The 15,384-nt window shown below is 41.1% G+C and overlaps 1 protein-coding gene across 6 annotated transcripts in view; it reads left to right on the top strand.

Moving 5' to 3' along the window:
* ZNF804A (zinc finger protein 804A) overlaps positions 1-8,400 on the top strand; it is a 148,087-nt gene extending 139,687 nt beyond the window's left edge. For all 6 annotated transcript variants that reach the window (XM_064660179.1, XM_064660184.1, XM_064660182.1 and 3 more), the window contains 2 exons: positions 2,155-2,285; positions 4,659-8,400. In XM_064660179.1, coding sequence (XP_064516249.1) covers positions 2,155-2,285; positions 4,659-7,950 — 3,423 coding nt within the window. In that variant the 3' untranslated portion in view covers positions 7,951-8,400. The remainder of the gene's footprint in view (positions 1-2,154; positions 2,286-4,658) is intronic.
* Positions 8,401-15,384: the final 6,984 nt, after the last annotated feature.

Genomic DNA, 15,384 nt, shown 5'->3' with positions numbered 1-15,384 from the left:
GAGGTGGTTATGGATTTGTATACACCTCAGCTGCTCCTTTTTAACCTTCTGAGAAAGCACTCTATTATCTTCCTTGTCTTCTCTTGCTTTATCACCTACTTCTTTCCTTAGGCGTTGGAGGGGAAAAAAAAAACCCTGAAAAATTATTGAGCTTCACCAAATGCGCTGAAATCCTCTCTCTGAGTGCCAAGGGCTGGAGGTGGGGAGGGGAAGGAGCAAACTTCATCCCTTCTCTCATGTTCTGAGTACTCAGAAGTTGCCTATGAAATGAAGTACTTGGGGTTTCATAAGTGGCTAGTGGGGAGCAGGGTCAGTATCGTGCTATCTCCAGGAAAACAGGAGTGCACAGCGGTAAGAAGTGTTCTGTAAAGGCACTTCACATTTCAAGTATTCTTTTTCTGGGAAAAAAAAGGTTATCATACATCTAGTTTTGAGTGTATTTATAGCCTTATAATGTGTTAGCAGAATAAAGCAAATTTCTATAACTCTATCTAGAAAATACAAGTGGAGGAAGAAGTAAATACATTTCAGATTATTTCTCTCTATCAAGGATATCCAGTTATTTGGAAAATAATGCAAAAATTGAAAATAGAGAGTATTATTTTTTTTTCCTTCAAGTTTTCTTTCTCAGCACGTTTCTCCATATTTATTTCCTGCCATTAAATGGACTGCCAAGGTTGTATGAGCATCACCCAAAATGGCAAAGATGAATTCAGTGTGTAAACGAATCACAGAGTATCTCAAGTTGGATGGGACCCGTCAGGATTATCGAGTCCAGCTCCCTGCCCCTTGCAGAACCACCTAAAACTAAACCATGGGACCAACTCTGTCAGCTGTTACCAGGCTTGCTGCTTGGCAGGGAGGTCTGTTCCAGTGACTGACCACCCTCTCAGTGAAGAAGTGAATGATAGTATGTGAGGGGCATTTTTCTGTGAATAGGGAAAATAAAAACTCACAAAAGGGGTGAAATCAAAAAAATTGAGAAGGAGCAGGAGAACAGTACTGGTAGAGTTCTGCAAACTCTGTGTGTATTTATGATGTGCCACCAGCAAGAAGAGAAGTTTGGAGCTACTGCTTTTACAAACCAGTGTGGCCCCTGTCCATGGCCAGTCATTACCACTTGGACACTAAAACAGGGGCAGGTTGCTGGATTCCTCCCAGAATCACGGGATTACCATCTCCTAAATTGATGTCATCTGACTGTGAGCCATAATTGGGACACACCAATGGGGTTTGGGACCTACTGGACCAGATATGCCAGGAAGAATTAGGGAGGTCTCTGTGTACTGTCTCTCTGTATAAAGAAAATGATATTTCCTTTTCATGTGGAGAATCAGAGCTGTGCACTTTCATTTCCCTCCAAAGAAAAAGGCTGGACATAAAATCAAATGAGATACTGGGTTGATCCTCAGTATCTGCTTAACTGCTGTGTCAGACTCCAGTGTGAGCAGGAAACAGAAGCTTCTTCAAAGGGACAGTCTTCCCATTTCAAAATACAAGATTTCTCTGACCATTCCGTCCCTTGGGGATCCCTGCTGGGACAGGACCCTTTAGCATCTTTAATAATGACCCAGATGGCAGGACAGCACACTCTCAGGAGCTTTGCAATGTTAGCTTGCTGAGAACATGGCAGGGCAGGTCCAGAGGGACCTTGGTAAGCTGGAGAAAAGGGCTGACAGGGACCTCCTACAGTGCAGTGGTGACAAATGTAATGCCATCCCCTTGGGCAGAAAAATTCATGATTTAATACAATCTGGGGGTTCAAAAGGCTACAGAGCAGTTTTGCAGAAAAGTTCCTGATGTGGTCTCATTTTTTATTGATACCTCAAAAAGCAATTAAGCTGCGAGGAAGGTTTTAGGGAAAAGTCAGGAGCACAATTCTGGATGAGCATTGCCACATCCTACTGAGGATGGTCCACATCATCACAAAAGCTGCAGTAAAATTTCCTGGATTGTTTCTAACCTAGCTAACCTGTCTCTAGCACCTCTGTGTATTTTGGTTACTCCCTTGAAATGCTTAAACTTATTGAACGGGTCACTTTGGTTAGGTTCAAAAATAATTCGTGCCATGAGCGCTCACCAGCGAGTAACTGTCAGTGTAAATGTTTCTCATGCCTGGGGTTTTTACATGCATTATGTGACTGTTTCTTGCAGAGACTGAAGGAACTGAAACACAGGGAGTTTGCACGAAATGTAGCATCTAAGTCACGAAAAGATGAAAGGAAACAGGAGAAAGCCCTTCAACGCTTGCACAAGCTGGCTGAGCTAAGGAAAGAGAGAACGTGGTAAGTGCACAGCAGCTGAAACATAAAAAATATTTTAAAATAAGCCCTCCACCGTTAGCTGGTGCTGTGGGATGCAGGGTGTTGGAGTCCCTTGGCTGCAGCCCCACACATGTGTTTTTATGGCATTTTGGAAGCTGTATGTGTACAGTATTTGGTTCACACTATATGCAGAAATGAATGTTTAACGTTGCTTTTTCAGCTGAGCTGAAATGACACGTATTTTTAGCTCAAAAAAAGACGTGTTTCATATATATTTCATAAAACCAGGCACATTGGTTGAAAGCTGAGTGAACTAGGTCATGCTTTTGCAGGCTGGCACTACTTCATTGATGAGGTGAGGAACACAGTCTGTCTCTCTAGGATGTAACAGATCTCTATGATTTAGGTTTCAAAATGCTTGCCAGGGAGAGCATCCAGAAATGTAGCTTTAAATTTCAATAGCTGGATTTTATATATTAAAAGGTAAGTGCTTTTTTTTTTCCCTAGCTCAACAGAGTGTTTACCTCCCTCTGCAAAAGTGACTCCTTGCTACTCATACATTTTACTGTTGCATCCAAACGTGCTGTAGAAATGAATATTGAGCTTGCTGGTTGTGACTGAATGCTCAAATAGGACACAGTTCTGACACCGATAAGCCACTGAAAATACATGTACTCATCACGGTGTAATCTCTCTGGGGAAAAAAAAAGGATAAAAAAGGTAGATGCTCAAGTGCAAATGTTTTCCTTTTATTCAGTCTTCGTCTCACCAGACGAACCAACAGAGAAGTCCAACCAAGTTGCAGCTCTTGCTCAGAAATAGTCTCTTTCCCCCTAGTTTGGATGGTGGGCAGCCTGCTGGAACAGAGTCTGTCTGAGCAGGTGGAGAGGATGTGAACGTTGTGAGGTCTGTTTGGCACGAGAAGCGTGACGCATAATGTTTTAATCTTTTTATGATAGCTCATGGAGAGACTCTTCCTCCTCTATCAGTATTTTAACTGTCCAAATTTAATACTTGAGTATATTAGATATTATTGCCCTTAAACATGCTCCAGAATCTGAATTTAGCATATTTCAGGAGAAAGAGGAAAAAAAACCTTACTGTTTCCCTTTTTCCATGCTAGTGAAGCACAGATTTTACAAGCTTTTGTTGTTTCTGGATTTTTTTTTAAATATCTTTTTTCTAGTTCCTGAAGGAGAACTTCTGTCGGAGCTTTATTTTTCTACCTAATAATTGCTGTTTACTACCACTTTGCATCCTTAGAAGTGGGATACAGACAGACACAGAAGATTTTTTTTAAGCAGGTATTTTCTAGGTTGGTTTTGTAGAAGTCACCATTTTATTCTTTTAAAGGAAGGGTTTGTGTGGAGTTTTTAATATATATTTTAAATTTATGAAGAACTGGGCAAGGCAGGAATTCTCATGAGGAATTCATCTCTTGTAAAACTTCTGCTTTAATTTCTAGACCCAGTTGGGTCATTATTCTTTATCTCAGCACTTTTTGGGGTCCTAAATGACACTTGCAGGATTTTCCCAGTGACTCATCATCTAATATTGCTCTGCACTGTAACACAGAATAATTTGGTTCAAACAAACAAATTGTTTTAACATAGGTCCATTACTCCTAGTGTTTAGCAGTTCCTGTGGATCCTGGAAAACTGGCAGTTAAACATTTTTTGCTTTCCTCTTTCCTTCCTATTAAGTCAAATAGAACAGATGGGAAGAGGAAAAGAAATGGAGAACAGAAGCAGACAGTGATAAATTTTTTCTCAAGAGGGATGAATCACTTAATTCACTCCTGTCAGCTGAAATACTCTCCCCAGCTTTATTTTTCCATGAAAGAAATTGCTGAGATGGCGATGGTTTGGTCTGTGAACACAAATAGGATGGGAGCTGCTGGGGGATTGCCTGTGGGCAGAGCAGCAGTCACTGGAATGATGACTAAGAGGAAAGTGCTCCATGAGGTGCTCTCTGTTTTAATATATTTTGTAGCACTAAGGAATGTAAAACCTCCACTATTTGTAGTAATAGTGTTGTAACCATGATGGTCTACTGGGAGGAGAAGCAAGATTTCTTGGGAGATATGCAGTCTCTTATTTGGCCAGCCAGTGTGTCTAGGAAAAGTTAACTACTTTGTAGGAATATGAGTCCTTCAGCTGGTAACACATGAGGGAGCTGGGAGCATAATATTTACTCATTTTTTTTCCCCCCTCTAATACTGGTCAACTGATCTTATTATAAAAGATAGCGTTTTTTCAAACATTCTAAATCCACATATCCACAGATTCCTTGTCTTTCCTTAAAAAAACACTCTTAGATAGCAGTGTAATACCACGTTTCTGTCAGCAGTTCTCTGAAAGGTTTTGACTCAAAGAGTTTTGTTTTCCTTCCTAGTGCTCCTGGAAGCGGCCCTATGTTCAAATCCACTACAGTGACTGTGCAAGATGACTGCAGTGATATCCCAAAAAGTGCTGCCATGGATTCTGCCAACCAGCAGGATTCCAGCTGTACATTAATGCACGATGCACAGAACTGTAAAGACGTTGCTTCTGTTGTTCCTTCCACTCCTGGGGATGTGTGTGGTAATAAATCCGATGCTAGCAAATGTGGAGATCAGGTTCAAGGAGCTCAAGGACACAGAGTTGGGTTCTCCTTTGCTTTTCCTAAGAAAGCAGCAGTGAAACTGGAGTCTTCAGCTGCTGTTTTCTATGAATATAATGACGAAACTTCTATGGAGCACGGATTTAGCAGAAGGAGTAGGTTTATTCCAGGAACATGTAACCTTCAGACTCCTTCAGCAGCAGAAATAGTCGTATGCCCCGAGGAGAAACAAAACTGTTTTCACCCACTGGTGGAAAAGTGCACAGACACAGCAGAAGCCCCTGAAGCTCAGGATGCAAAAGAGCTGGCCAGTGAGGAGAGCAGGGTGCTGGAGAGTCCCTCCTTAGCTCCTGCTCTGTCCCACTCAAAGCAACTGGTGTCCTCAGACCCGGGGGGCTGTGCTATGGATGTAATCGGAGCTGACTTCCCGGAGCAAACTCTGCCCGTGGCTGTGGACAGCGCTCAGGTCCTGCCCCTGGACAGCAGTGGGTCTGAGCTGCAGGCAAACAGGCCTCTTGTGCAGGAGGGTGTGGAGGATTGTTTATCTCTGCAGGACGTTGCGGAGGAAAACGACAAAGACGGGAAGAGCGATCCATCCACAGCTGAAACGGAAATAAAGGATCCGGGGGCAGATGCAGTGGTTTCATCACCGTCTGAAGAAGGTGGTAATGGAGCCTCAAAAACCAAACCAGACGTGCACAAGAGACCATGTCAACCCTTTGTTCCTGTTCTTAGCAAATATGGATCAAATATTCTTCAGTGGCCATCAGAAATGTTAATTTACACAAGTACAGACCCATCGATTTCTTACAGCTGTAATCCTTTATATTTTGATTTTAAGTCATCCAGAGCAAGTGACAGTCAAGAAAAGCTCAAACATCAACCAAACATACCTCATTTGCACCATAAAACTGAATCTGACCATATCTTAGTCTCGGATTTTACAAATAAACCTACTTCAGAGTGTGGTGATTATGAAGCAGAAGTGAATAAAAATGTGTGCAACTATACAATACCCCTTATAAATGATGTTTCCCTTTTCAGAAATTGTGACCTTGCAAAAAATCAAAACAAAGTGTCCTTGGATGACTCATTCAGAATTAGAAAAATAGAAAAGTATCACATATCTAAAAACCACTTACGACAAAACACTGTGATGGATGAGAAATATAACAAAGTCTGGATCAAAGAAAGCCATGAAAAATGGCTTCACAAAAGCAGAAAAAGGAAAAGGAGAAGAAAATTATGTCGTTGTCATCATCATCACTGTGGGGACACAACAGCAGCAGAAATGGAGATGTCTCCAGTACCTGAGAAAGAAATTACTTACAGAGATGAAAATAAATATCAGCACCTCCAGAATAATGCAGAGAAGTGCAGACACAATGCAGGGAATATCTGGTTGGCTACAGGTGAGATACAGCAGTCACATCCAAAACTTGGCATTGAAAATAGTCATAAGAGAGTCATGTCTGCATCAGATCACGTACACTGGGACAGAGGCTGGTGTGACTTTTGGAGTGCAAAAAATAGTGGCCAACACCATGGTTGTAAACGGCTGCACAGAAAGAGCAGAGCAAGCTCTCGGAGGCAGGCAAAGCAGCTGGCTCCAAGTTCCAGGAAGCACAGCCTGAGGCACTCTAAAACATGTTGTAGCTGGAAAGTCAGGAGGTCAAGCTGTAGCCCAGAGCATAAATGTTCAGGACAATGCAGTGGGGAGAAGGGTCCGAGTCAAAACCAGTCCGTAAAGCGAGGTTACAGTGTTCTGACCGAGGAACCTGAAAAGTGCCACCGCAAGCGGAGGCAGCACAGCTACTCCTCTTCATCAGATGAGAGCTCCTGTGGACAGGCATTATCAGCAGAGGAATATCTAAGGCAAATGTCTACTTTAGTTACGTATCACAAAGCAAAAGGGAAACACAAGAGAAGGAAAACTAGAATCCATCATGTTTTCCTTGACAGGAATGCAAGAAGCGAGACCTCTGGACCTGCCAAAGAAAATTCCGCAAGTTCTACGTTAAATATTTTGGGGGACTTATTGGCTCGAGACAATCTAGAGGAAACTAATGCAGATCCCAAAGCTGATGGTGGAAAAGATACAGATGAAACAATGGAGCTGGAGGAAAGCAAGTCACCTGTAGAAGGTGATGGTTCACACGTGCTGGAAAACGATAAACTGGTGGCGAGTGCAGTGATGGAGAGCACGCCGGATACGTTTTCTGATGTCATCACGGGCTCTGCTGCTTCTGTTCCTGAGCACAGTGCTCCGGCAGCTGCTGGCACACAGGATGTTCTGCAAGATGAAAAGAAAAAAGAAAACATCACCAGTCACGAAAATCAAGCTCGTTACAAAGTTCCCCTCTCCAGCAGACATTTGGAACCGGCTCCTCCTAAATCCTATCTTTGCCATTATGAGTTGGCCGAGTCTCTACCGCACGAGAAAATGAGTGAGGTGACCACTGAATGGGTACAGTGTAATCCTGGCATATTTAGCAGCCCACCACCCTTGCCATTCAAAGAAGCACATGTGAACAGTCATACCTTTTTGACTACCGAGCAGTTAATAGCCCCCTTCCCCCTGCCCGATCAGACATTGATATTCCCTCCCGACAACCACGAAAAATTCAAAGAGCTGCCGTCCGAGGCGTATCAGCAGATCGTGCCACAGGGCGTGCTGGCCAACAAAGTGAAGTTCGCCTTCCCCCCCGCGGCGATGCAGCCCCCGAGCTCCCCGCTGCAGCCCCTGCCCCTGCAGCCGCCGCTGTGTTCTACCTCGGTCACCACCATCCACCACACGATCCTGCAGCAGCACGCCGCCGCCGGCACGCTCAAGGTTCTCCAGCCCCACCAGCAGTTCCTCTCGCAGGTCCCGGCTCTTTCCAGAGCGCCTTTACCTCATCTGCCGGTGGGACCGCGGCTTTGCCCGGGCGGCCACGCCGCCTTCGTGGCCCCGCCGCACCTGCCGCTGCTGCCGCCCTCGGTCCTGCACCCCACCCAGCTGGCCTTCCCCCCGCTGCCACACACCGTCTTCCCATCCCTGCTGTCCCCGCACCCGGCCGTCATCCCCCTCCAGCCTCTCTTTTAGGACTGGGATGGGATGGGGGAAGGACCCTTCGGCTAAACGGTCCTGATGTGTCCACGGTCCCCTCAGCTTTGCAAAACGGTTCTGTGAACTAAACTGGTTAAAATGCCTCGTTCCTTGGGAAGCATTTACTGTAAGTGTTATGATGCAAACATTCATGGCAAGTTCAGACCTGTACTATAACTAAAGCACTGAATAGTCTGATACTAATTATGAACTATATATATATATAAGTGAAAATCATGTCTTAGAATATGTATAATGTATATAAAATATATTTATAGTTCTATAACTTATGTTGTAAAGTATTCACCTTTCGTTTTTTATCTTTGTGTATTTGCACCTATTTAATGTTTAGACAAAGCTGATGCACTATGTTTTGTACTATGTTCTCTGAAACTGTAAATCTAGTGACAAACTATCTCTTGCAATAAATTTTTGTTAACTACTTAAGTATATCAAAAATCTTTCATTACAAGCCTCATGGATGTTGTTCTTCCATGTCCTTCTGCAGCTGAATGGCATCTTTTACCCCTGTTATGTTGGGATAATCAGGTTTCCCACACGTCAGTGATTTATCAGGGAGGTTCAGAGGCCAATACCTTGAGGGCAGCTGTCTCACCGAGCCAGAGAAAGGGTAATAGATGTGTTTGTGTTAGTGGTTTGATGTCACCATGACAAATTTTGCCTACTTGTGGTATGTGCACAGATTGCTGACTGGTGGAGCTAATCCCTTTTATACTAAACCACAAACAGACAATGTAACAAAGGTAACATGGGTAGCGGAAGGGGGGAAAAAAAAGGGTAATATTGATGTCAGTTTGACTTCAAGAGGACGTTGCTTGTAGCAGCAAGGAGGGGAGGTCTTGGTTCCACCCAGCGTGCTCTGTGTGATGGCACATGGCCCTCAGGGGGGTGGATCTGTCCGAGGGAGGGCCCAGGAACAGCTTTGTATGGGAAACCCACCAGGGTTTGATATAAATTCTTACCTCACTTCGCCCCTCTCTCTCCTGCAGCATTTCGCTAAAGAAATAGAATAACACAGAGTAGAGACTAATTAAAGTAATAATATACTGCCAGTATTTCTAACTGTACTACAGAGACTTCTCCCTACCTCTGCAGCCTTTTTATTGCTGTTGAACCCCACCCAGCTTTAGCCAGTGAAATCTTCTCATTTGCTTTGGCATGAGATATATCAGACTTACGCCTGTGATGGTCAGGAATAAAAGCAGGAGTCATTCGGAGGTAGAGTCATCTCTTTGAGTTAAAATGAAGTGTTACCATGTGAGTGAACCTAAGGATTTTGCAGCATGATGGTTAGTGCTAGTAGTAGGCCCTCCATAAAAAAAGGGCCTCCCAATAAATTACTTCTTTTCACCTTTTTATATAGTATAATAAAATCATGTAAAGCTGAACTGAAGGAATAGTAAATTCAAAGTATTATTAATATACATTGCATATTAATAGCTACAGATGTTAACCATTTGGAAAGTAATACTATATCCTAAAACATATATTTTCTCCATCTAGAGCTTTAGAACTTACCTGTATCAATATTGCACGTTTTAGCACAATATTACATTAAAACTATAGCAAAAAACATCTTACCACTAAGGTCACAAGAGTCAGCTATTCAAGTTCTCCATGTTGTGCAGTTGCAAAGGGCTAAACTACATTAATAAGCAAAAAGTTGGTAAGAAAGAGCAGATGAGCAGTCAGGTCCTGGAGAGCAGCTGGGATCCCCTGCCTGAGGCTGCAGCGTGGGGTGAGATGTGGCTGAGCATCCTGCAGTGCCATAAAGAAAGTCTGTTTTCTCTAGTTCTAATTTCAGGTGAATGCCCATTTCTATTTATGTGGTACTTGAAAAATGTAGAAATGAATGAGTTTATACTGCTTTATTTCAAGAGTTTGCCTACATGACGTGTGCGTGTCCACTGCCTCCCATGCTGAGCAGGTGCTGGGCATGGGAATCTCTGTTGGAATCTCTGGGAGGGGATGTACTGGCTGCCCTCTCTGTTGCCTTGGTTGACTTGTGCTGGCTTCTGCATTTCTGCCTCCTCTGTGGCAGCCAGCACAGACAGTCCCCTGGGTTCTGGTGTCCCATCAAAGACAAAATCCACCTCATTTTATAGCAGTACACTTAAAACAAAGAATCCACATAGGACAAATGTGATTGCACGTTCTGGCAGGAGATTAAAAAAATCACCAATTTAAAATTTTCAGTTTCAATGTTCTCTGAAAAATCCCATCTATTAACTTGGAGGTCCACATTTTTTCAACAAAATGTTCCAACAGCTTCGAATTCTACTTTTTTTTTTCTTACAATATAAATAATTTTTTTCTATATTCAGTTGTTAAACAGTTTTAAGACATTTCACAATTCTTTATTATCTACTGTAATTGCTGTTCAATAGTGTATAAACTACTTAAAAGACTAGTAACCATAAAATGTAACAATTTTCTAATATGATATTGCCTTTAATGCTAGAACTGTTTGTATGTGTGACTTCATATGTAAAAGCAAAACCAGTATAAAAATAAATCACAAGTAAAGTTTAAAATTGAACACACTAAATTAAATTGCCTAATAAAATATTCTTTTGAGTTTCTGTTTTATTATTAAATATATAACTTCTAGTAAGTTATGTAAGGATAGTTCTTCTTTTATGTATTTTATCTGGTATTTGAGATTGTCTATTTTTGTTCCATAAATTGGTAGTCGGATTTATAAGCAAAAACTATTGCAAATGCTAAATAATTGAATTTTTATCCTTCTGAAAAATTCGACCAAATTTGTTTTAAATCTAAGACATTTAATTTTGAATTTACAAATTTTCACAGATCTAGGGTGTCTATGCTCCTGGCCAGTTTGCCAATTTTTAGAATTACTGGGCTCACAAATGGCAAGAATTAGACCTTCAGACCTGAACCTAAACGAGGTTATAGATTTTGTTAAGTGATTTCCCGGCCCAGCTCTGCGGAGAATTGCCTGAAAAGTTAACCTGTTCCACTGAGATGAGAAGAGTGTCTTTATTTTGGTCCTTGGAAAGTTGCAATCTGCCCAGCCTGACCTTCCTGGGACCTTCCATTGCTCAGGTAACAGTAATGGTCTAGAGGAGCTTTGGGGCGTGAAGGAACGTCACTGTGTCACGTTGGGCTGGGCAGTTTGGAGGAACTGGACTCTTGTCTGTCTCTCCTGTCTGTAAGTACAGTAGAATTTTTGAAATGCTACCAATACATGGAAAGAATCAGATTATTTCATTTCCTTCTTAAACTGGAATCTACCCAAGCTGTCAGCTGCTGGGGAGAAATCACCAGATTTCAGGTTTTGCAGGAGTGAGCAAGGGGCTGTTGCAATATTTTTAAATTAGCACGGCTTACTATCTACATGTGTATATTATTTTATAGCTCACTTTGATTTAATATCTGCAACAGGCATATTTTTGTATATTATTTTCTGTGCCTCCTTCTCCTCTTTACTTCAGTTGCAAACTTTGGTGAAAGAAACACGTTGTATGGAGTGTTTTTGAGTGAGAATGTGTTTATCTTTTGGTACAGTCAAACAACAGTGAAATCATTACGAAGCAAAGTCTTCTTTACCTTCAGTGTTAACTTTTTATTAGCACATAAACTTTTACCGTTGTAAAATAGTCATTTGGATGTGGTATTCAAACGAGGCTTTAAAGGACCACTGGGACATCCGTTTTTCTTTAATATATTACTGTACATGATAATGTGCTGCTTATGCAACATATGGCTGTGATTTTTCTGACAAGTTCATTTTCTGTAACTGCATTTTCCTCAAAGCACACGTTTGGCACTATGATAACGTTTGCTTTATTTGCTACATTTAAAATGCATCTTTAAGTATATTTGTGCAAACTCTCCACTAGTGTAAATCACTGTACAGCTTCTGGCTTTGGTGGGATCTCATTGGTTTGTAACCCCCCGAAAATGGCTCATGTTGCAATGCTAAGGGTTTTGTTAACTTTTCCAGACTGAGGCAATACGTTATGACCATGTGAATGTATTTTGAAAACAGTTATTTGTTTATAACTGAGGTGGTGAATTTTAATCCACTGGGTATTTTGCCATGGTGCTTTGTAGTCTGCATGTTCCAAACTCCATACATTCATTTTCTGGTCTCCCTTACTGTACATTGCCTAAAGGCTTGTATATATGTAGCAGTGCACATATTTATGCAATATGCCTACCAGTTGTAAAATATTACAGTGCTATAATAACTCTCTTTATTGAAAGTAAAGACATTTGTACTGTATAAAGATCATTTAATATTTTTAAATTAACGTGGCTTACTATCTACATGTGTATATTATTTTATAGATCACTTTGATTTAATATTTGCAGCAGGCATATTTTTGTATATTATTTTCTGTGCCCCTTTCTCCTCTTTACTTCAGGAACACTGTAAAGTTTTCTCTTTTTCTGTTTCTCTGTGACTCAGATTATCAGAGTCTATTGGAATTTATCTATTTATGAAAATGAACCAGGCTTTTTTATTACTTTCAACTGCAATAATTAGTGAACCAACTTTAAGAATTATAAGACATCCTATTTTTAATTCAAGCTTCTGTTTTATTTTATGTATTTCATAAAAGATTTGGAGAATTTCTACCCTGGGTCTAAATTTTGACTTGTTAGTGCACTTCTGAAACCAGTGGAGTTTAAGGAAGCTTTGCTATTAGTATTACTGAGGATTTATTTTGGCCTGGGGTATTAGTGCTCTTTATTTATTAAAACTGCCTAATATTTCCTGCTTTCAGTTGAATAATAATTTCATAAGGTATAATGAGGAGCACAATCCAGTAAAGAAAAATTAATCCATTTTCAATCAGTCGTCTACCTCCTTTGTTGTAAAGGTGTTTATGTAATTAATGACCATAAAGGTATATCTTTCAAATCTCTGCTCTGTATTGTCAGTGTTTGGAAACACGTTACGTGCGCCTTCTCTTCTGATACCAAAGAAAAAAAATCAATTAGTGAAAATATTGGATTTTCTACCTGTACCTGCTCATTTAGAAGTTTCAGTGAGTAGGACCACATTAGTACAATATAAGGTAAAACAGTGTATCAGTAGTCTTTTTTTTTGCTGGGGTAAGATCAAAATGTGCAAATCCATGTAGAGAAAAACATAATAATTAAGCAAGTTCAAATGTGAATCCACAATGAATATAATAGTATTACCGATGAGAATTAAAGATGGTTACTGTTAAATAAGCAGTGGTGTTTGTTTGATATGAATGAGATTTTTAAATTATATTTTTTTTCCTCAAAAGAAGCAGCAAACAGAAAAATACTTCTGAAAATATGTGGGTTTGTGTCAGCTAGGTAGGATCTGTGTACCTTTCTCATGGATGAGAAACAGGAAGTAAGTGTTGGACATTCAAAATCCTACATGTTATAAAGAAACATCTTGCATTTCTAGTTCAGTCTTACTTTGATTTAGGCCAGTGAAACTTGGAGGAAGAATTAAGCTAAAATATAGGAAGCTCTACCTCGAAAAGTCAAGGTCTTCTTTTTGGATCGTAAGAAATCAAATAGATATTCATTTAAATTAGTATGTTTGCACTACTGTGAATATAGAGAAGGTGAAACCCAGCTCAGGTCCAAATTTCTTCTTGCCACGTAGCTTAGATTTAACAGCCTTGGTAATTTGACCCAAAACCTTCTGGCATGTAACAGAGTCTTCCATAAATGACTTGTGTGTCACTGGAGTGCTGGCAAAAATGACAGTAAAATCCAATCTCCTTTCTCATGTTAGTAATGCCTGTTGAAACAAAGAGGGAGCAATCAACTGTATAATGTGCTGAAAGGAGGAAACCTGAACTGGCCATTGCCTAATTCATAATTTTACTTGTGGAATTGTAGTTGGAAATAGAAGTTTACTTGCATTTTAATGTCAGGCGTGCATGTGTGTGCTGGTGCGCTCCTGCTGGTGCTGGTTCAGGATTCTTTTTTTCCAGGTGTGATTTTTGTGCCTGTCATTATTTCGTGGTAAGAATAGCTTGTTTGAAACGTTCGTAGCAGAAGGGAAGAAAACATTCCAGAGAGGAATATTGACACAGAATAATAAGGGGAAAAAAAAGTGATTACAGTATAATGAACCCATCTTTTCCTCTCTAGGGTGGAGGGAAGTTGCAGGAAGTTGCTTCACCTGCTTTTTATTGTCTGGCTCTGTTTTGTATCATTTTACCACTGAAATTACCAGTGCTGTTTGCCTTGGTACGCCCTTTTCTAGCTGATCTGTCAATCCATCAGTGTCAAAGAAAAAAAAAAAGGCTGGATAGTAAGAGAAGATCTGCATTCAGTTTGCTCTTAATAAAGTCCCTTTTCTCTCTGGAGAAATTATTCACCAGAATGAACCTTCAGTGTGCAAAATAAGCTCATTGCTCTCCCTGCCACCACCTACAGCTTCACTGTTTGCTCACCTTCTGTTAACTTGTCATTCTTTGAGAGCAGAAGAAATGAAAAGGAAGGTCTTTTTTCCATTACCACCAGTTTAAGAACTGGGTGCAGAGGAAAGTGTTGGAGGGTTAACCATGTGCTTCCCAGCAGAGGTGTTACTGTAAGTGGAGAGTGTCACATCACTGGGCATTTATTTTCCAGTTCTTTTCTGCTTGGGAATGGATTACAGCTGGTCTAAAAGAAGCGTAGAGGCACTAGGGCAAAGTGGTTTAAGTGAATAAGGCATTTAAAAAGCAAGGTGCTTTGCTGTCTCGCCGGGTGCCCATCAGCTCCAGCCCTGCTGAGTTCTCTGCATTGCAGGCTTTTGGCAGTAAGAGCTCACATACAAAACCAGCCAGTGGCTGGGTGGGCGAGGAAGTGGATTGCACTTGTGTCCTGGGGAAGGTGATCATTGCATTCCCATTTGACCAGGCAGTTTGGTAGAACAGGGTGGAGCACATTCCTTTTGCTGTGCAGGGTCTGCATGGGTGGGTACAAGGCCTCTGGGGCAGCAGCAATGTCTGGGAGCTCGTATGGCTTGTGGGGTGCAGGTGCATTGCTCTTCATGCCCAGCAGCTGACCCCAGCTTTGGGTTTAGTTACCAGAAAGACTCAGGTCTCCAGCTGGGTTTCCTCCAGTTTCCCACCCATAGCAGAGGTCAGTCAGGACTCTGTTCCTGTGGTGGGACTAGATCTGGCTTGGAGCCATAAGAGGAAGCCTAATCTAGGATAACAGGGTATTTCGTGGTTTAGTTTCCACAAAGTGGTGCGGGTCATAAATGTGTTATTGGCTAATAAAAAAGGCAAAATGCTATTAAAGTTGTAAAAAGCAAATTGAAGAGAAGCTAAGCGTTGGGATGAGATGCAGAATGTCAATCACAAAGCTATCACGAGGGAATGCTCAAAGGTAAGAAACTGATAATGAAGAGTAAGAGCAATAATAATAATAATAATAATAATAATATTTTACATG

Source organism: Pseudopipra pipra, chromosome 7 (genome assembly GCF_036250125.1).
Source record: "Pseudopipra pipra isolate bDixPip1 chromosome 7, bDixPip1.hap1, whole genome shotgun sequence".
NCBI classification, from domain to species: Eukaryota; Metazoa; Chordata; class Aves; order Passeriformes; family Pipridae; genus Pseudopipra; species Pseudopipra pipra.
This window is presented reverse-complemented; position numbering and strand designations above follow the sequence as displayed.